This window comes from Lupinus angustifolius, unplaced genomic scaffold (assembly GCF_001865875.1).
Source record: "Lupinus angustifolius cultivar Tanjil unplaced genomic scaffold, LupAngTanjil_v1.0 Scaffold_168_25, whole genome shotgun sequence".
NCBI lineage: Eukaryota > Viridiplantae > Streptophyta > Magnoliopsida > Fabales > Fabaceae > Lupinus > Lupinus angustifolius.
Window position 1 is genome coordinate 338 of NW_017726286.1, and position 20,278 is coordinate 20,615.

At 33.6% G+C, this 20,278-nt stretch overlaps 3 protein-coding genes and 1 long non-coding RNA gene across 5 annotated transcripts; 3 read left to right on the forward strand and 1 right to left on the reverse strand.

Moving 5' to 3' along the window:
• The first annotated feature begins 2,562 nt into the window (after window positions 1-2,562).
• On the forward strand, window positions 2,563-2,985 carry LOC109340414. The gene is made up of 3 exons (XR_002106790.1): window positions 2,563-2,666; window positions 2,748-2,806; window positions 2,893-2,985. It is a non-coding gene; the product is annotated as an uncharacterized LOC109340414 (long non-coding RNA).
• A 5,841-nt stretch (window positions 2,986-8,826) lies between these two features.
• LOC109340413 (zinc finger BED domain-containing protein RICESLEEPER 1-like) lies at window positions 8,827-10,102 on the reverse strand. 2 transcript variants are annotated; one of them, XM_019578104.1, is made up of 3 exons: window positions 9,436-10,099; window positions 9,298-9,335; window positions 8,827-9,156 (listed from the first exon to the last, which is right to left on the reverse strand). In XM_019578104.1, coding segments are annotated over exons 1-3 (597 nt in total). In that variant the 5' UTR covers window positions 9,994-10,099; the 3' UTR covers window positions 8,827-9,155. The 2 variants fall into 2 exon arrangements, with proteins under 2 accessions (XP_019433649.1, XP_019433648.1); XM_019578103.1 differs by lacking the exon at window positions 9,298-9,335 and having other exon boundaries at window positions 8,827-8,913; window positions 9,436-10,102.
• A 1,618-nt stretch (window positions 10,103-11,720) lies between these two features.
• LOC109340415 (probable protein S-acyltransferase 14) lies at window positions 11,721-16,835 on the forward strand. Its single transcript, XM_019578106.1, has 7 exons — window positions 11,721-12,262; window positions 13,389-13,611; window positions 13,699-13,790; window positions 15,142-15,265; window positions 15,340-15,425; window positions 15,750-15,815; window positions 16,637-16,835. The coding sequence occupies exons 1-7, from the start codon at window positions 12,053-12,055 to the stop codon at window positions 16,754-16,756; spliced, it is 921 nt and encodes a 306-aa protein (XP_019433651.1). The 5' UTR covers window positions 11,721-12,052; the 3' UTR covers window positions 16,757-16,835.
• On the forward strand, window positions 16,796-20,278 carry LOC109340408 (probable protein S-acyltransferase 14). The gene is made up of 5 exons (XM_019578099.1): window positions 16,796-16,891; window positions 18,618-18,708; window positions 18,783-18,868; window positions 19,193-19,258; window positions 20,080-20,278. The coding sequence occupies exons 1-5, from the start codon at window positions 16,796-16,798 to the stop codon at window positions 20,197-20,199; spliced, it is 459 nt and encodes a 152-aa protein (XP_019433644.1). The 3' UTR covers window positions 20,200-20,278.

The window sequence follows — 20,278 nt, forward strand, 5'->3', positions numbered from 1 at the left end:
TTATGAGACATCATTTCAGTCATCATGGTTGAGAAATTTTGTCACTAGGCTGCGAATTGTGGAAAGGATTGAAAGACCACTAAAGTTATATTGTGACAATAAATCAGTCGTGTTGTTCTCCAACAACAATAGGAGTTTGTCAAAGTCGAAACACGTCGACATTAAGTTCCTAGTTGTTAAGGAGAAGGTACAAAGTGGACAGCTTTCCATAGAACACTTAGGCACTAACTCCATGATTGTGGATCCTCTTGCAAAGGCTATCACACCCAAGGTCTTTCATGAGCATACTGCTCACATGGGTATTTTACAGTGTGAGGATTCTTTGGTTTAATAGGAGTTAGAAAGTGCACACTTTTATTATGCTCTATGTAATTTCAGTATTATGTATGGATACATTATATTCAAACTTCAGCTGATTAATCATTCAGTTTGGTATTCTATCATTATACTTTGTATAATAAGGTTTTATGTTATTGTTAAGGATCTCACTAAAGTTAAGTAGGACCAGTTGAAAATTGACATGTACAGATCATATTCATGTAATTTTCATGCTACACATTTCATGATGTATCTATGTCATTTAGTTGTGTCAATGTTGGTGATCATTGTTGAATTAGTCATGATTAATATTGCGAAGTTCACTGTGATTCGATATGGAGACAGGACTACTGGACGAGATAATTTGGGTATGCCTAAGTCATAATGGCAATATTTTGCGCAATAAGGATAACACGTACAGAGAATCATATGTGTGACCAGTGGGAGATTGTTGGAATTTCTGACAATTTATGGGTCACAAATATAATTCTATAATTGTGTTATAGTCATTATGTAATTAGCCAAAATATAAAATGATCTTAAGTAATTAATTTGGTGGCTAAGGGCATATGTGTCATGAAATAATAATAAGTGTAGATACCTTCAGGCAATTTCTGATTTGATGAAGGGACTGAATCAGAATTATTGCAACTAAAGTAGTAACCACTACGGGGTTACTTTTATGGGTTATGGTCCCCATTTGTAGAGCAACAGGTTTTCAAGTGTAAAGGTGGAGGAGAATAAGGTAGGATGAGAATAGTGTTATCCAGAAAACAAGTTTTAAGGTGTAGGGTTGAGGAGAATAAGGGTGGATTAGGATAGTGTTATCCATAAGGGATAAAACATTATCAAGTCATCCACTCCTTATATTAAGAACTCTCTCCTCACATTAGGACCTCTCTCACCATAAGGCACACACTCAAGAGTTAAAAGGCATTCTCATTCCCCTCTAGAGAAGCACAAGGAAAACCATTCGGGCTCTAACATCTGGAAGATCATCGCACCCTCATACCTTCGAGATTCCGGAAATGGCTCAACAAGGTATGTTCTTCATCTTCATCATGAACTCATTTGGGTTTTCTTCGGTCTGGACCATGGTTGTTCCATTTGGGTTTATGTATGGGCATAAACATTAGGTTATGGGAACAAAGTCATAGTCATAAGGACTTCCGCGTTTAATCTATGGATTTCGGATGGAGAAATTCTCCAATAGGCAACTCCAAAAGGATAGGAGAAATTTGAGGAGACATGTGAACAATTAAGCATTCGATATGATAAAAAGTTAGAACTTGCTTGCAAGACTATATGGAATTCTACATTCTTGATGCTTCCTGTGGCACTAATATATAGAGATGTCTTCCAAAGATTATCACTAAGAGAAAATCAATATAAAACATTGCCGAGTGAAGAGGAATGGGAGATGAACAATGAAATTTATCAAAGGTTGAAGTTATTTTATAATGTGACATTAGTGTTTTCTGGTACTTTGTATCCAACTGCAAATGTCCTTTTTCCAAAAATTTGTGAAATTAAATTGGCATTACTTGACTGGCTTCAATCTACTAACCTTGTTATTCAACAAATGGCTGAAGCAATGTATGTCAAATTTGATAAGTATTGGGGTGATATAGGTGTTTTGATGGTTGTTGGTGTTGTGTTAGATTCTAGATACAAACTATGTTTTCTAGAATTTTTTTATCCCATAATTTATGGAGAGCAACATGTTTCTGAAATGAACAAGGTGAAAGGTATTTGTGAAGAGTTGGTAAGAGAGAATGAGATTAAAATGAAGGGTAAAGAGAGAGTTTTTTCAAGTCAAAGTCATAGTCAAACTCTAAATTTAATAGAAGTGGGGGCAGATGGAGTGAATATTGATTAGAGGGCAAAGTATCAAAGTTTTGTTTTTGAGCAAAATATTGCTATAGAACACCACAAGTCAGAACTAGACATATATTTAGAGGATGGAGTATTACCCGATCAAGGTGGAGAGTTTGACATCTTAACTTGGTGGAAAGTAAATGGGATAAAATATCCAACCTTGCAAAGAATTGCAAGAGATTTACTTGCAATTCCTATCTCCACTGTTGCTTCAGAATCTTCATTTAGTACTGGAGGACGGATTCTTACTCCCCATCATAGTAGATTGCGTCCAGATACCATAGAGACATTGATGTGTCTCCAGGATTGGCAAAGGTGTGACATGAAAGGTAATATTATCTATTACTTTTAATTACATATTTTGTATAGTATTGGAGGACGAATTCTTACTCCTCATCATAGTAGATTGCGTCTAGATACCATAGAGGAATTAATGTGTCTCCAGGATTGGCAAAGGTGTGACATGAAAGGTTATATTATATATTACTTTTAATTACATATTTTGTAGATTCATTATATAAATCTTGAATGAAGTTATTATGTTTTTGCAGGCTCTTCAAATTCAAAACTGGACATCATTGAGTGTGGTACAGTATTGGAAGATTTTGATGTTAGTAACATTGTTAAGTTGTAATTTGAGACCACTTAAAAAGAATTATATTTTTTGCTTTGATTTTAAATTTTGTTTTTTTATAGGATTCAACTAGCCACCAACTAGCCAATGTAGTGCTATTGAAGGGAATGACGTTAACCATTGAAGAAGATTCAGAAACTACAGCAATGAATGCATTTTTTATTTCATTTTGTTGAAGACTTAATATTTTGAAAGTAGTTTAAATTTTAAAATTTGTATGAACAATTGAATTTTTATGATTACTCTTCAATATTATGACAGAATTGTTCAAATTTATGGTTGAGTAGGAATTAGAAATTTGTTGATAATGCAAAATCTTGTGGGTACCTAGAAATACCCACGGGTACCCATAATACCCGCGAAATACCCGCACAAGGGTACCCGTACGGGTACGGCCGGGTACGGGTAATGACCCCGAATTTCAAAATGGGTGGCGAGTAGCTACTACCCGTACCCGCCCATGCTCGTTGTCATCCCTACTTGGGTATTAAGAAATCATGTACTTAATCAATTGTCTATTTGTTTAGATTAAGTATGTGTGGTTTCTTAAGCCATATCATTTAAGTTATATCTATTTGTGGAGTAATGATATGGTTATCCATGGATGAATATTACTCAAATAATTGTTCTAGTTGCTTATATGTATGAACTGTTTGTTTGATCTCAAGACCTAAAAGCGTCTACTAACAATGAGGAAGTGATCTTGAAATCTAGGATTCCCTTCAGTAGGGGTGAGAAGTTGTGTGAGGAAACATTTCCTTAAGATGGGAGAATTACCTTGTTTTCAAGCTTATATTGCTTAAGCACCAGCTCTCACTTGGGCGAGAGGTCTCCAGGAGGATTGGCTTATTTTTATCGTTTGAGCGCCAGCTCTCGCTTGGGCGAGAGGTCTCCAAGGGGATTGGCTTATTTTCATCGCTTGAGCGCTAGCTCTCGCTTAGGCGAGAGGTCTCAAGGAGGATTGGCTTGCTTTTATCGCTTGAGCGCCAGACCTTGCTTGAGCTTGATGTCTCCAAGAGGATTGGCTTATTTTTATCGCTTGAGCGCCAGACCTCGCTTGGGCAAGAGGTCTCCACGAGGATTGGCTTGTTTTATTGCTTGAGTGCCACCTATCGCTTGGGTGAGAGTCCAATGATAACCTTTCTATCAAAGTTTCATTTTTCTTCAATTTCCAATTTCCTCAATCCCATTCCTCTTCAATCAAACCTATAAAACTCCTTCATTGGGGATAATGTACCTCAGATATGTAAACTTCGTAAGAAAGAACAATTACACTAGATTATTAAGATTTTGTACATGATATTCATCATAACCAAAATAATAAGTGCTAAAAATTACATCGTTCAGGGTGAGGCCCGAAAGTGTTATGTTATTCTCAGGCAGCAAGATCGTCTGACCATAAGAGGCTTGGTCATTGGACCATCCGGGCTGATTCAGCAATGGTTCATAGTGGAGATGAGGTTTTTCTCTGTTGCATAAAATGTTAAGATCGGGTCCCACTAGAAGCATTCCTGATAGGAGATGTCTTAAGCTAGGCCGATCGTTATAAAAGAATGATTAAAAGATTTAATCTGCTAACATCGGTTAATATGCATATTCATTGTGAATAATGAAGTAGTGGAGACGAAAATTTCGGGAAACGAATGAGCCCAGAGATGTTGAGAGGGTTGTTGATGGCATTGATGCATCATCAAAGCCTTGAGGGAAGGTCTAGATGAGACGAGTCCCCTGTATTCTTGGATGAGGTATTCTATTGGATCAGATAGTTCTCATAGTGCCAACTAGACAATCTCTAACTAACCCTCTTTGCAATAAGGATCAATGAAAGGGATACCCATAAAGTGTTTGATACAACACCATCCTGAAATGGAAAATTCCGTTGGAATAGATCGATCACATATCCTTGCGAGGAATGGATTTGGTGAGTTCAAATCGGCTTGTTATGAGACCTATACACTTGGTTATTTCCGAATAGTTTATTGGGAGGATATTGGCGTAAGGATGGATGAACCAAACATAACATTCATATATTGTACACATGGATATTTATTCATGAATCCTTAGTTAAAAGCATCTTTGATCATCGACACATACGTGTATCATAACATGTTATATTTGTATTTGTTTTTCTGTCTTGGTGTGATATTCTGTGTAATTCCATGACGTTAGTGAAGAGTATTCATTAGATGTTTTACTCTCTCTCCTTCTTTATGGTGTACTTGTATACACCATTGTTCACATGGACCGGTCAGCAATGATTCAGAATTAATGATTCATGATGTCCTAGGAGGGGACTTGGAGAGTTGATGAAGAGCGATACACCTACATCAATCCATGTGACCTAGAGCTGGAGCTTGTGTGTGACGGCTCTAATATGCACTTTCTAGCACACCATGTTGTTAGAGAGACTTCCTTCACTTTATAGGGTAGGAGGCCCATACCCGCTGATCCATCTACCCAATCTAGGACTTTGTGTAGACCAGTTGTTGTCGGATCCCAGTTCTCTAAGGGACCTTATGATGACCATTCTTCCCCGACTCTAGGAAGGGGGAGGCGATCGTCGGAAGATGCTAAAGAAGCTGTTAGGGCCAGCAATGTTGCAGAACCGTCATGGAGGCGGATGATTTGGGAGGATGAGGCGAGCTCTATGGGATCAAGGAGGGACGATCTGAGTGCTTTGCCAGAGCAGTTAGCGTTTGATAGGGCGAGGATTAGGACTCTGTGTTCCAACTTTGACATGGTGGAGAAGATGGAGGTTGACGATGACGACAACTGTGTGGAGTTAATCTACATAGAGGACTTTGTGGAGGTAGTAGACCTCTCATCAGACTCAGAGCTTGAGGAGGATCCGAGCGAGGGCTCTAGTACCCCGCTAGTCTTGGAGCTAGCTGTTATGAGCTGCTTCTCTTCTATTGCTTTTTGGAATATGGATACCTGTGTAGGGTACTTTTCTAATGTTGATGCCCTCAACTTATTTTGTACTTATTTTTACTGTATAGTTTTCAGTTTAGGCGATGATTAGATTTTGCCTTGTATTTTGTAACCACATTGTGTACTGAACCAAGCAACACATTGTCGTATGTTGTGGGGTCAAGTCTTTTATAATGAAAAGCATTCGGAAAAGTGTTGTATCATTTTCAATTATCATTAGGTATCAGTTATTTACTTTCCGCGGTTTATAAAAATGTGACGTCTTGAAAAAAGAATGGATATAAGGAAAACAATTTGTGATTTATATATTACATAAAATAAAAAAATTACATATTTTTCTAAGAGATTAATTACATTATCTATGAAGTGTTTTTCGATGCATTATACTAAAATCGAAAAATATGTAAGAGAAACACTTTTTAGATTGATTTTCTACATATGAGAAAATTTTACTAAGAATCCGTCAAATTTTATTTTGCAATAACTCATTATAATAATTTCTCACCTTCAAGTTTTCTGATTACAAAATGGAGTAGTTAGAATCCATTTTTAAAAGGAAATTTGAAATCTATTTATTTTCAAAAATAAATTGGATATCTCTACACAAAATCAATCTACAAGTTATCCTATAAAAGAATATAATGTGATTAAGTGATACATATAGCTGAGCATTATTTGATTGGTTAATAAGTGATACATATAATTGAGTATTATTTGATTGATTAATAAGTGACACATGTCATCTTTAATATCTAAAATAATTTGTATTTCAATTTTATATAAGAATATATGACTAATATTTAAAAAGATAAAAAATATCAACCAACAATTAACTATTTTAAATGAAGGTTTGGTTAACCTGAGCAAAATTGTTTTTTGGAATGATCATGTTAATAATGAGTACCTAAATATTTGGATCAAAAAATAAGATTTCATTTTATTAATACAACTTTATTACATTATATTATATTTAAAACATTTATTACATTTTTTTTCTCTTCACATCTAGTTCACTTCTCAATTATTTCATTTTTCTTCTTCAAATACATCTCCTTTATAATAAATTCAAATCTTAATTAAAATAAAAAAATGACAAAATGCCTAAATCTCTAAATCCCTTTCTAGTTGTCTAAGTTCTCTTCTTCCTTTTCTCACTATAAAATCAATCATATGAATATTCAATATCCTTTTAATTTACCAATAAGGTATTGGTTTAGTGGTGTAAGACCCCACTAAATTTATAATGTCGAGAGTTTGATTTGGGCATCCAGTAACCTCAAATAGTATTATTTCCTTATTCAAAAATGTAAGAATATCATTGTTAGTACAAGAAAAAAATATCCTTTCAATTTGTCTTTCTAGATCTGTTTTTTGATTTTTCATTCAGCATTATGGCTTCATTTGGTTGCACAAGAGAAAATAAGAAGAGAGAAATGAGTGAGAAAGAAAGAGATGAGAAAGAAAAAGAGGAGAAATGAAGTAGATTTTTGTGATGTTTGGAATAAGAGAAAAATGAGAGAAAATGAATTTAAAGAAATATTTTCTTTTGTTTCTCTCTTGTTTGGTTAGATAAAAATGAGAAGAGAGATAATATTATGGTTCAAATGACAAAAATGACCCTAAAATAAAGAAAAGAAAGATAAAGATGTTATTTTATTATTAATTAAAAATAAATGATATAATTTTAATTAATATTTTATATTAAAAAGAGACTCATTTATATTAGTAGTATTTAAAACAAAAAATATATAATAAAAAAAATATAAGAACATTTTTCATTTTCTCTCCACTTTCTCACAAAAGTATCACTTTGTAAAATATATAACTTTCTTTTAATTACTAATCAATAATTAAAACAATAACTATTATGAATTAAATAGAAAATAATATGTAAAATTAAAAAAAATCGAGAGTATTATTGATGTTTTGTATAAATTCACTCATCATTATCTTATTTTCTTCTCATAAGTGGGAAGAAGAAAAATTTGTGGGGTCCACATCTTTTTTACTCTCTCCATTCTCTTTCTTCTCTCAACCAAATGAGAGAAACTCTCAATTTCTCTTTAACTATCCTCTTTCTTCTCTCCTTTTTCTCTCTTTTCTAACTCTATCCTACCAAACAAAAGTTATTGCAACAATATTTGGTTAGTTCAATTTCATTTTCTATATTCGATTTTTATTTTTCATTTAGCATTACAGCAATATTTGTTATACATTTATGTTTTCTCTCTGCACAACAAATGTGGAAAGGCTTAGGGTATACGACTACGACAACAAATGATGAAGCTCGGTGAAAACCAATTTTTTCTACTTTATTTTTGCATTTTAGTTTCTGAGTTTGAATCTTTTCATGACTAGAATTTAATGGGTGTCAAAAAAAGTGTATACTACTACGTTTACTTAATTGGTTGAAAAATATATATTTAACTTAAAAATTTAATAATTAAATATTTTTATGACCAAATAAAATGAAACTAACTAAAATATCCTTGAAATTGAGTTGTACAAATAAAATGAAATCTGATTTTTTGGTCCAAATATTTGGAACAACTGCTCATATTTGCATACCCTTTAAATAATTATCTTGTTTAACATTAATATTTGTAGTTAGAATAACTCCAATATGAATAACTAGACTTGTCAAAATGGGCTACCCGGACGGGTTTGGCCTAGCCCGCTTTTAATTCATGCTAAGATGGGTCGGGCTAAAAAGCCCAGTTATATTTTACGTTTCTTAAATTGAGGCCCAAGTCCGCCCAAAGCGAGCTGCGGGTTGCGGCGGGCTGGGCCTGATTATTTATATTAAAAAAAATTAAATAACTTCAATTTTACAACCGATTTAGTATTTACACAAAAAAATTTGTAATAAAGTAAACAATTGTAACTTTTTTATTGCATCTTCTACTAAAATACTTTAAAGGTCTTGAATTGCCTAATCATAATAATATAATTGTCAAATATTAAATCACTACACTTTAGTCAAAATATTAAATTCATAGTAACCACAAAGTATTAGAAAATAGAAAACACATACATAAAACAAAATCAACATTCTTCTCATTGAACAATTGATTCTAAACCTCCATGAGAAAGTTTTACGTCTTCAATATCAATGGCATATCGCTCATCATCATCCTCTTCATTATCATATTCTACAATAAAAATTAATTATGATATAAAATTGAATGATTAGTTTAAAGTATATAGAAAAATTTGAACTTAAAAAAAAAACTTTCCGACAAAACCATGTAACCAACTACGTGTGCACAAGAGGGCTTGAATTGTTTCATCATTTAAAGAACTTCTATACTTGTTCAAAACTCGAGCACCAATGCTAAAAGCAGATTCTGATGCAACTGTAGTTATTGGAATGCTTAATATATCACAAGCCATCTTTGAACGAGTAGGACATGCACGACTTCGATCCTTCCAATAAGATAAAACATCAAAACACACATTTTGTGGTATTTGTTCTGGATCTGCTTCTAAATATATATCAAGTTCGCTTTTCCCACGAGAGGTTATTCTCTTTGTGGCAAGAGGTTGTTCTCTTTGTGTTCTTATGTTGTTCAAACTACAAAATAAATAGCTAAATTTATTAAACTATAGTACTATACATGCATATGAAGAATGAAAAATGAAATAGTTATACAAAATTTGTAAAATTAACTTACACGGGCTTGGTATAAGGGTACTTGAAACTTCTTTGCACTTCCTCCTCCTAATGAAGATGAAGCATGCACTTGCGAAAGACTCTCATTTGATTGATCATCCTTGTTGACATATTCATTATAAAGTCTATACAAATTCATTTGGATGTGTTTCACCTTCTCCACATAAAATGGATCTACTTCTTCGTATAAATATTGCACAAAATCAAGTTTTTTAGATGGATCAAGAATATCACCAAATGCTAATACCATAGTATAGTCACTCCAATACTTTTCAAATTTGGCTTTCATATTGCGAGCCATTTGTTGAACCACCAAATCTTCATTTGTCAATATAGAGTTCAAAAGACACTCTATAGTCCATGTTTCCCCCAAATACAAATTTGATGTGGGGTAAGAAGAACCAGATATCAACTTTGTAATATTGTTAAATGGTCTCAAAAAGTCACATATTATTTCAGCTCTACTCCACTCATCTTCTAATGGACACCAAATATAATTTGTATCATGCAAACTAAAACTAGTAAATACACGTCGATAATTAATTGCACTCTCAAGCATTATAAAAGTAGAGTTCCATCTAGTGACACAATCAGATCTCAACCTAATTGATGTATCTATTCCACCAACCAATGCAACACAAGCAAAAAATTGTCTTGTTCTACTTTCACTAACCTTAATATATTTCGCACTTTGTCTAATTTTTTGTAATGCATCGCTAGCAACCTTCAAACCATCTTGAACAATAAGGTTCAAGATATGAGCACAACATCTTACATGAAATAATTCTCCATTAAGCAACAAATTTGTTGACTATCCTAAATGTTCTTTCACATGGTTTTACATATTGTCATTTGAGGTAGCGTTATCCAAAGTGAGGGAAAAACTTTTTTTTTCATTTCCCCATTCTCTTAAAAATTCCATCACTTTCAATGCTAATTCTTTCCCAGTATGTGGAGGTTTCATGTGAGCAAATGCAAGAATCATACTATTTAATTTCCATTCAGTATCAACATAATGAGCAGTCAAAGAAATGAATCCATGATTTGTGCATGCAGTCCAACAATCAGAAGTTAAACATACCCTACCATGAATTTCCAGTAATTGTGATTTTAACTTTAATTTCTCAATATCATAAAGTTTCATCACATCACTTTTAGCAGTATTTCTAATAATAAATCGACAATCATCATTCAAAAAAATTTGGTATTTTCTAAATACCCTCCATTCAACAATATTAAATGGGAGACCATGTGAAATAATCAATTCAGATATCATCTCACGATTAACCTTATGATCAAATTTTCTCTTTTTCAACCCCCTCCTCCACCATCGAGTAACATAACACCTATATCATTATTTTTAGCGGTCTTACTGTAATTGTCAACATGACGGATTAAATGAGAAGTTCCATTCTTAGTTGAACAACTCAATAATTTTTTACACCCTAAACACCTAGCCTTTTCTTTTCCATCTACAATACCAGCTTTTTCAAAATATCTCCATGCATCTGAGGTTAAGGTCTTACCACTTTTTGGTTATGGAGTTGAGAGGTTAGAGGTATACACTTTTTTGTTCTGATTGAGAAGCATTTGTACTCTCTTTCTCTTGTACATTTCCATTGGTATTTTGTGTAACTCCGACAGAGGTTTCTAAAGATGAAGAAACATTCATCAATATAAATGGGAATGTAAAAATGGATATGAAAGCTGTAAAAATGGGAATGAAACATTGCATAATACTACAAAATGGAGCAGTGTCTAAAAGCTGTAAAAATGCACAAAATGCACAAATTGGAACCAAGGTATAGGTTTGGTCCAAATGTAAAAGATAAAACAAACCCCTTTAGCTTAACTTCTCCAATATAGTTTACATAAACTTTTAGAATCCACAAAAGCACAAACCCCTTTATTTGTTCCTTTTTATTTCTAACATCCAACCCCAAATCATGAATAACGGAGGAAATTTAGTCTTTTAGATGTTTAATGTTAAGAAGGAGAAAGGCCAAAGGTTACATATTGTAGAAGATATTTTCTATTTTTTGTGCTTGTGAACGTACACATGTGTTATCCACATGTTTTATATGGCGGTCCGAACTCGGCTGGGAAAACCCGATCCAGGCCGGATTTTAATATGGCCTGATAAGATCAGGTTAAAAAGCCCAATTTGAACAATATACTCTTGATTTAATATTCGAGCCCAATATATTTTCGGGCTTTAACGGGCTGGCCCGGTTTTCCCGGCCCGTTTTGACAGCTCTAGGAATAACTTACCCTCGTAGCTAAATCATCAACATAGGACCATTTCTCATAGCTCAAAATATTCTCTTACCTCTCTTGTAATAATTTCCACCATAATTTTTTCCAAAAAGAAACACAAAAAATACCTTCATTAATTCCCTTCTATTGTCTTCACTTCCATCAATTTTCTTCTTCTGCACTCAAATTCCCCAATTCTCTATAAACCCTAGATTTAGCTCCGACTGTGTTCCTTATCAGAGCAACGTTCTTTAGCCATGCCCTTCATTCAATAGATGATTTTTCTGGGATCGGGAAAGTTAAAGTTACGAACTTTGGGGATAAATCAAAGTGGGTAATTTTTCTCTCTCTCTCTCTTGAGTATGCATAGATCTGGAACTACGATGGCATGGAACGTGTTCAAGTTCTGCACTGCTCTTCGAGGGTTAGGCTCGATCATGATCTTATTGGTTCTCGGGGTTGTTGGTGTTACTTACTACGCTGTCGTTTTGACTAATTATGGGCCTGTTCTTTATGGTGGAGGATTTGATTCTCTTACTGCTTTTGTTGTGTTGATTTTGTTTCATGGTTTGGTAAGCTTCTGCAGCTATTTTTTATTTTGAGTGAACTTTGGTCTTATAAATTTTCGCATGTACCAATTGGACCGTAAAAATCTACACTAGTAATCAAAGGTCATGAATGTGAGTCAAAATGGTCATAAAAATGTTATAAAAACTAATTTGGCCCACATTTTATATCTTTATGGACCATTTCGAGTTTTTTTTATTTTCGGGAACCAAATTGGTATATGCAAAAAATTTAATTTGGTAGGAATAAAATAGTTCTGTACCCTTATTTTTTTTTTAATTTTTTGTTTTGTCTTGTCTTGTGTTGGGCAAGTGTATTGGGTTTTGAAATGTGGCTTTAGAAATTACAATTCAGCTTCTGTTAAAAACATGTATGATTAGTTCAATAGAATAATGAAGTACTGTTTTTTAGCATGTGGTCATTGTGGTGTGGACTAAATGATATGATAATTTGGATTGTATAATTAATTAAGGGTAATTCAATGGATTAATTTTGGAATTTTGAGTTGTGATCCTTCAAAATGTGAACGTGCTTGGAACATCAGGGTAGGACTTTTAGTAATTAGTTATTTTGGACTTAGATTGTCCAAAGTAGCAAATTGAAAATGACATACATTTGGGATCACGATCCTTTTATTTGGTATATATATGGTATGCAAGATTATCAGTATATTTTTATTTTATGATGATAGTGAAAGGTGTGGATTTTCTGGAAGAAGTTGGAACAAAATTTTATCCTAATAATCTTTCCTTAATTTGGAAATCATGTACCTCCACATTTCTGTTAGATTCTATAATGTGGCTTCAGAATTCAGCTTCTTTTAAACAATTATTAACAGCAGAAACTTAGGGATCATGATCCTTTATACGGTATGCAAGATTATCAGTATATATTTTTTGATGATGATAGTGAAAAATGTGGGTTTTCTTTGAAGAGGTTGAACCAAAAAAATTCCATTAATTGGGAACTCGTTTATCTTCAGATTTCTGTTAGATTCTGAGATGGGACATTAGAATTCAGCTTCTGTTAAACATACATGATTTGTTCAGTTGATTAATGATGTATTGTTTCTTTAGCACGTGAAGTGGACTAAATGATATGATATTTTGGATTTTTCTCATGACTACGCAGTTGGTTATGTTATTGTGGAGTTACTTTTCTGTTGTTTTTACCGATCCGGGGAGCGTACCTCCAAACTGGAGGCCTGCCCTTGATGAGGAGAGAGGAGATGCTGACCCATTAGTTGCATCAGAATTCAATAATGGTGTGTCGTCTGATCCTTCTAGTCAACGTATCCGTTACTGTCGGAAATGCAATCAGCTCAAGCCACCTCGATGCCATCATTGTTCAGTTTGTAAGTTTTGGCACCTCAGTTTCCAATTTTGTATCACTACTCGGAGAACATGTCTTAATAAGTTTGACCTTTTATGGTTGATACCAGGTGGGCGTTGCGTCCTGAAGATGGATCACCATTGTGTCTGGGTAGTTAACTGTGTTGGGGCACTAAATTACAAATATTTCCTTCTTTTCTTGGTATGGACACCTTAGCTGGTGTTATTATTTTGTTATCAAACTATTATTTGTGACTTGCGATGATTGTATTTTGTGCCTCTTACTCTCTGTAGACCTTTGCCAATAATCTTGTGATGTTCACTATTATATACTAGTCACTGGGTTTTATTGTTTATAACATAGAAATTAGAATTACTTACTAGATAAGTTACTTATACTGTGGTTTAAAATTTCCTTTTTTCTCGTGTTCTTAAGTACAACCAATTAGCCATGCTAATGAAATTTGAAATGAAGATGAAAAAAATTTCTTAGTTACATGGGTACTCTTATTCTGGTCTGTCATAATGATATTCATGTGCAACTAGACTGATAGTAGTTGGTTGAGAGTGGAGCTTATTTATGATAGTGCAGATTGGGTAACCTTAAAGATGCTGTTGTTGCTGATTTAAATGTTTCATGGCCAAGGCCATCATTAGAATATCTAAGCAACCAGAAGTTGCAGCTTTATAATATCCCTTTTTTAGTCTATGCACCTAGTCAGCAACTTTCTGCCGATAAAAAAAAATGCTTTGTTTCTTCTGTGTTTGTCACTTTGGGTGCTATGGTGGATGACATCACTTTTCATCATCAGTTGAAGGGGATGAAGGAAAAGTAATTTCTTCTTTTTAAAGGGACAGATTAATATGAACTTCATTGTATTTGTAGTTCCTAGCATTTATGTTCTCTCTTTCTTGCAAGTGAACTATGTTCAGGCTATCTAATTAGTAATTTTCATTTTGGGTATTTGTACCTTCAAATTTCAAAAGATGTTGTACCTTAAACATATATAGTATAGATGAAAATGTTGCATTGAATGAGTGGATGCACTAGACAATATAGAATTAGAAATAATGCCGTAGGGAGAAAGTTGGAATAACTCATATTGTAGAAAAGATTGTAGAATCACGTCTTAAGTGGTTTGAACATGTGTGGAGGGAACGTTAGAAACCTCAGTAAGAAGAGTAGATCAAATTGAGGTTAGTCCAATTCCTAGAGGAAGAGGGAGGCCAAGAAAAACTATAGGCGGAACGATTAAGAAAGATTTAGAGATCAATGCTATGTGACTGTCAATGAACATGATTTATGATAAAACATTATGGTGCCGTTTCTTCCATATAGCCGACCCCACCTAATGAGATTAAAGCTTGGTTATTGTTGTTGTTATTGTTATTGTTATTATCATTAGTATGAATATGATTGGCATATAGTAAGTCTTTATATTTTTTCAGTTACTCTAAAGTTGTGAATTTATTTGTTTTATCTGTGGTTGTCAATTGGCCCCATACTGAATACTTATCATGTTTAATATTTATTTGTTTAAATCTTAGTGCAGTTCTACACTTTTCTTGAGACGACTCTTGTCACTGCATCCTTACTGCCACAATTCTTAGCATTCTTTGGTGATGGAGAAATTCCTGGGACACCTGGCTCTCTTGCTACAACTTTTCTTGCTTTTGGTAGGGAATCAAAACACAGTTCTAGTTCCTAGTATCATCTTTGAATTTCTGTAACACTGTTGGATTACCTGCAGTTTTGAATCTGGCCTTCGCATTGAGTGTCATGGGATTTCTCATTATGCACATATCTTTGGTGGTTTCTAATACGACAACTATTGAGGTAAACTTCTGCATAGTTAAAGAAGGACAAATAAAAAACTTCAGAACTCCGTTTTTGTGTTTCATGCTTTTGATCCTTTAATTTATGAAAGTAGATCCCTTATACTGCCTCGGGGTTATAGTTGAATGAAAATACTTGTATTTAAATTGATGATCTGTTGTGGTACATGAGCTTGATCGATCCCTGATTGGATCGGTAAACGCTTTGTGTGTATGGGAGTTGTATTACTATCTGTATGATACTTTCTTATGCTTGTCCTAGTTGCACGAAGGATGGCTTATGCAAAGTGGGTAATGATGAAATTTTGTTCTTTGTTGTGTGCAGGCATATGAGAAGAAAACTACTCCAAAATGGCGTTATGATCTTGGTCGCAAAAAAAATTTCGAACAGGTCTGTGTATGCTGCACTATACTTAAACTCACATTTTTTATATTATTTTACTTTTAGATGTTCATGATTGGTTTTTACACCTCCTTAAAAGTTCTTTTGCAACTGGTAATACTCAAATAAATCCATTCGTAGTAACAATCACACTAACTCTATCTCATATTTAACATGAAAATTAGATATTATTGCAATAGTCCAAATATTCACTACCGTGTTTTTACATTTTCATAAGAATTAGATGTTTTAGATATTCCGATGAATGTATAACTATTTTATTATGTTTCTGTGTGCAAAAATGGAAAATATTTTCATTCTAGTCTTGTTGCTAAGGAACTATAGACGGACATAAATTGTTGCTGTATTGGTGTTAGACACCATTGGAGCCTAATTTGCATCCTACTAAATATTTTTCTACTTTTACTTTTAAAATTTTCTACTAATACAAGTGGTAGTGTCTAACAATGATTAATGCTAACCTTCGAAAATGAATATATATTTATTTTAATTTTCTATAGGATATCTGCGAGGAATGGCTATGTAGTTATGCTTACATTTTAAACGCGGATGCTCATGTTTGGATTTGTGACCTGTTTTACACATACCATTAGGATATGGGTTTTTGAAGTTAATCCTTATTCAGTTTTATATGTTAATCCCCAACTCTTTCATATTCTACAACTAAATGTGTCTGGTATTTTTCTTTTTGATTCTCTGGGTTAACATGTATATGGTAACTGGGGGTACTCATTCCGCTATGATCATCATCGTCACAAAAAATATCGGATTTTGAAGTTATATTATGATTTATGTTGCTTTGATACCAGGTATTTGGGATGGACAACAGATACTGGTTCATCCCTTCTTATACAGAAGAAGATATTAGAAGGATGCCGGCTCTGCAAGGTCTTGACTATCCATCAAAACCAGACTTCGATTCGCAATAGTTCTGAAGGCTAATATTTTCACATCATGTAACAAAAGGCATGGATACTCCAAGAACACTCTTGCTTTCAGTCTCTAACAGGAATGTAACTTTCAACCAGTTTGGGCTCATGGAACTTCATCTGCAAGGCACTTTAGTATGAAATTTTTTTATTTACTTAAATGTTATTTATGATGGGGTGCCTGTGTAAAGTTGAAATGAAGGGGGAGCAAGGTGGTGCAATGGTTTAAGGGGCTAATGTGTTTGTATCTCCTTAGGGTTAATGTGTTTGAAACTCATTAGGGTTAATGTGTTTGAAACTCATTAGGGTTAATGTGTTTGAAACTCATTAGGGTTAATGTGTTTGAAACTCCTTATAGTTTATACATGCAGGTTTAGAGGAACTCTTTGACAAACAATACAATTATCTTAGAGTCTGTTTACGAGTTGAGTTTTGGAGGAGAATAAAGATAAATGGAAGACCGTCTCACAAGTATATTTCATGACTCTGAAATCTTCCTTTTTTCTTCTCCCATTTCCAAAATCCAACTCGCCAACAAACTCTTAATTTTTTTCCTATTCAATTTCTCTCCAGCTTGTGGTTGTGGTCATGCACTTATACTATATTTACTTATAATATATATAATGGATTTTAGAAGATTTCACTGCCTTGCTTCTCATGTCATATACCAGTGGGAAGTTGTAATCATGCTGAAGCAAAGATGCCCCCTCTCACCCAAAAATGAAAATGTTAAACTCAGTCTTTTTCTTTTAGCCAAACAGTTAAATTCATTTCATTGAATGTACTGTGCTGGATATCATGCTCATTGAGTTAATGAGCTTGATACATATTTATGTTTTACTTTTGATATTCCTTTTATATACCCATCTCAATTTGAAAGTTCATTTTTTATCCCTATCTACTCCATTCAATTCCAACATACCAACACTGCTGTGGTTAGCAGTGGTTGTGCCTCCGCCGCACCACCACTGTTTTCCATCTCGTTGCAAAGGACAAGAACAACTTCTACTTTTTCTAGTTTTGTCCATTTTTTATCTTCCATCTTTGATTATCTTGTCTTCACATGATGGTTTTCTAGACCTGTAAAAAAAATTAGGTTCCACCTTTGATGATCACATCTTGATGTGGTTTTCAAGATGTGACTGAAATGTTTTCTAGATTCCAGCCTAGACTGTAGAAAAAACTCACATTGGGAGGAGTTAGTTTCAATATGTTATGGATGTTACTAACTCTAATCAGATTGCCTCCAAGTGTGAAATTACTAAGAACAAAAGCAAAGAAAATTAAGGAATGTGTGTTTCATTTCTTTGTGCAAATGAGTTGGGTTTATATACAATAGTAGTAAAGTCAACTAACAAGTTTTAAAACTTAATTTATTTTATAAGTAAATGTTAGTATTTTGTTAGTGAGGCCTTTAACTTTTTTATCACTTCACTCCTTAAACTTGTATCCAATTATCTATTACGTGAAATAACCAGCCAATGTAGTTAACGTGTGCTTTATATTTGTGTCTCAATGGATATGGGATGATAAATAAAAGTCATATCTGTATGTTGGTTGGAGCAAGACGATAACATCTCGAGAGGTAAGTTTATAAGACATCCATATTTCATGTACTTTTTTTTATTAGTTAGAAAAATAACAAATGAATTTAATATATATTACTTTTATATGCTCTATTTTTATATACACATGCAAGAATCCACAATATCATGATCATGAGGCGATGTGAGACATGTGGAGCTTTTGTCCATTTCACAATTTTTTTTGATGAATTTTCAATGGATGTCTAAAATGTCTATCACAATTTAAAATCAATCTCCTCTTGAAATCATATACTTTTTATGTGAGCTTTGTTAAGTTAAGTCCCCTGCCACAATTCTTAGCATTCTTTGGTGATGGAGAAATTCCTGGGACACCTGGCTCTCTTGCTACAACTTTTCTTGCTTTTGGTATGGAATCGAAACTCAATTCTAGTTGCAGGAATTGTCTGTGAATTTCTATAACACTGTTGAATTACCTGCAGTTTTGAATCTGGCCTTCACACTGAGTGTTTTGGGATTTCTCATTATGCACATATCTTTGGTGGTTTCTAATACGACAACTATTGAGGTAAACTTCTGCATAGTTAAAGAAGGACAAATAAAAAACTTCAGAACTCCGTTTTTGTGTTTCATGCTTTTGATCCTTTAATTTATGAAAGTAGATCCCTTATACTGCCTCGGGGTTATAGTTGAATGAAAATACTTGTATTTAAATTGATGATCTGTTGTGGTACATGAGCTTGATCGATCCCTGATTGGATCGGTAAACGCTTTGTGTGTATGGGAGTTGTATTACTATCTGTATGATACTTTCTTATGCTTGTCCTAGTTGCACGAAGGATGGCTTATGCAAAGTGGGTAATGATGAAATTTTGTTCTTTGTTGTGTGCAGGCATATGAGAAGAAAACTACTCCAAAATGGCGTTATGATCTTGGTCGCAAAAAAAATTTCGAACAGGTCTGTGTATGCTGCACTATACTTAAACTCACATTTTTTATATTATTTTACTTTTAGATGTTCATGATTGGTTTTTACACCTCCTTAAAAGTTCTTTTGCAACTGGTAATACTCAAATAAATCCATTCGTAGTAACAATCACACTAACTCTATCTCATATTTAACATGAAAATTAGATATTATTGCAATAGTCCAAATATTCACTACCGTGTTTTTACATTTTCATAAGAATTAGATGTTTTAGATATTCCGATGAATGTATAACTATTTTATTATGTTTCTGTGTGCAAAAATGGAAAATATTTTCATTCTAGTCTTGTTGCTAAGGAACTATAGACGGACATAAATTGTTGCTGTATTGGTGTTAGACACCATTGGAGCCTAATTTGCATCCTACTAAATATTTTTCTACTTTTACTTTTAAAATTTTCTACTAATACAAGTGGTAGTGTCTAACAATGATTAATGCTAACCTTCGAAAATGAATATATATTTATTTTAATTTTCTATAGGATATCTGCGAGGAATGGCTATGTAGTTATGCTTACATTTTAAACGCGGATGCTCATGTTTGGATTTGTGACCTGTTTTACACATACCATTAGGATATGGGTTTTTGAAGTTAATCCTTATTCAGTTTTATATGTTAATCCCCAACTCTTTCATATTCTACAACTAAATGTGTCTGGTATTTTTCTTTTTGATTCTCTGGGTTAACATGTATATGGTAACTGGGGGTACTCATTCCGCTATGATCATCATCGTCACAAAAAATATCGGATTTTGAAGTTATATTATGATTTATGTTGCTTTGATACCAGGTATTTGGGATGGACAACAGATACTGGTTCATCCCTTCTTATACAGAAGAAGATATTAGAAGGATGCCGGCTCTGCAAGGTCTTGACTATCCATCAAAACCAGACTTCGATTCGCAATAGTTCTGAAGGCTAATATTTTCACATCATGTAACAAAAGGCATGGATACTCCAAGAACACTCTTGCTTTCAGTCTCTAACA

Bases quoted from the DNA above. Each gene is read 5' to 3' on its own strand.
- LOC109340413 (XM_019578103.1), bottom strand. From the start codon at position 9,993: ATGCTTGAGAGTGCAATTAATTATCGACGTGTATTTACTAGTTTTAGT. The intron at 8,914-9,435 runs GTAAGTTAATTT...TTTTTATTGTAG, and splicing joins TACCCTTATACCAAGCCCGT to AATATGATAATGAAGAGGAT.
- LOC109340415 (XM_019578106.1), top strand. From the start codon at position 12,053: ATGCATAGATCTGGAACTACGATGGCATGGAACGTGTTCAAGTTCTGC. The intron at 13,612-13,698 runs GTAAGTTTTGGC...GGTTGATACCAG, and splicing joins ATGCCATCATTGTTCAGTTT to GTGGGCGTTGCGTCCTGAAG. The intron at 15,426-15,749 runs GTAAACTTCTGC...TGTTGTGTGCAG, and splicing joins CTAATACGACAACTATTGAG to GCATATGAGAAGAAAACTAC.
- LOC109340408 (XM_019578099.1), top strand. From the start codon at position 16,796: ATGGATACTCCAAGAACACTCTTGCTTTCAGTCTCTAACAGGAATGTA. The intron at 18,709-18,782 runs GTATGGAATCGA...AATTACCTGCAG, and splicing joins TACAACTTTTCTTGCTTTTG to TTTTGAATCTGGCCTTCACA. The intron at 18,869-19,192 runs GTAAACTTCTGC...TGTTGTGTGCAG, and splicing joins CTAATACGACAACTATTGAG to GCATATGAGAAGAAAACTAC.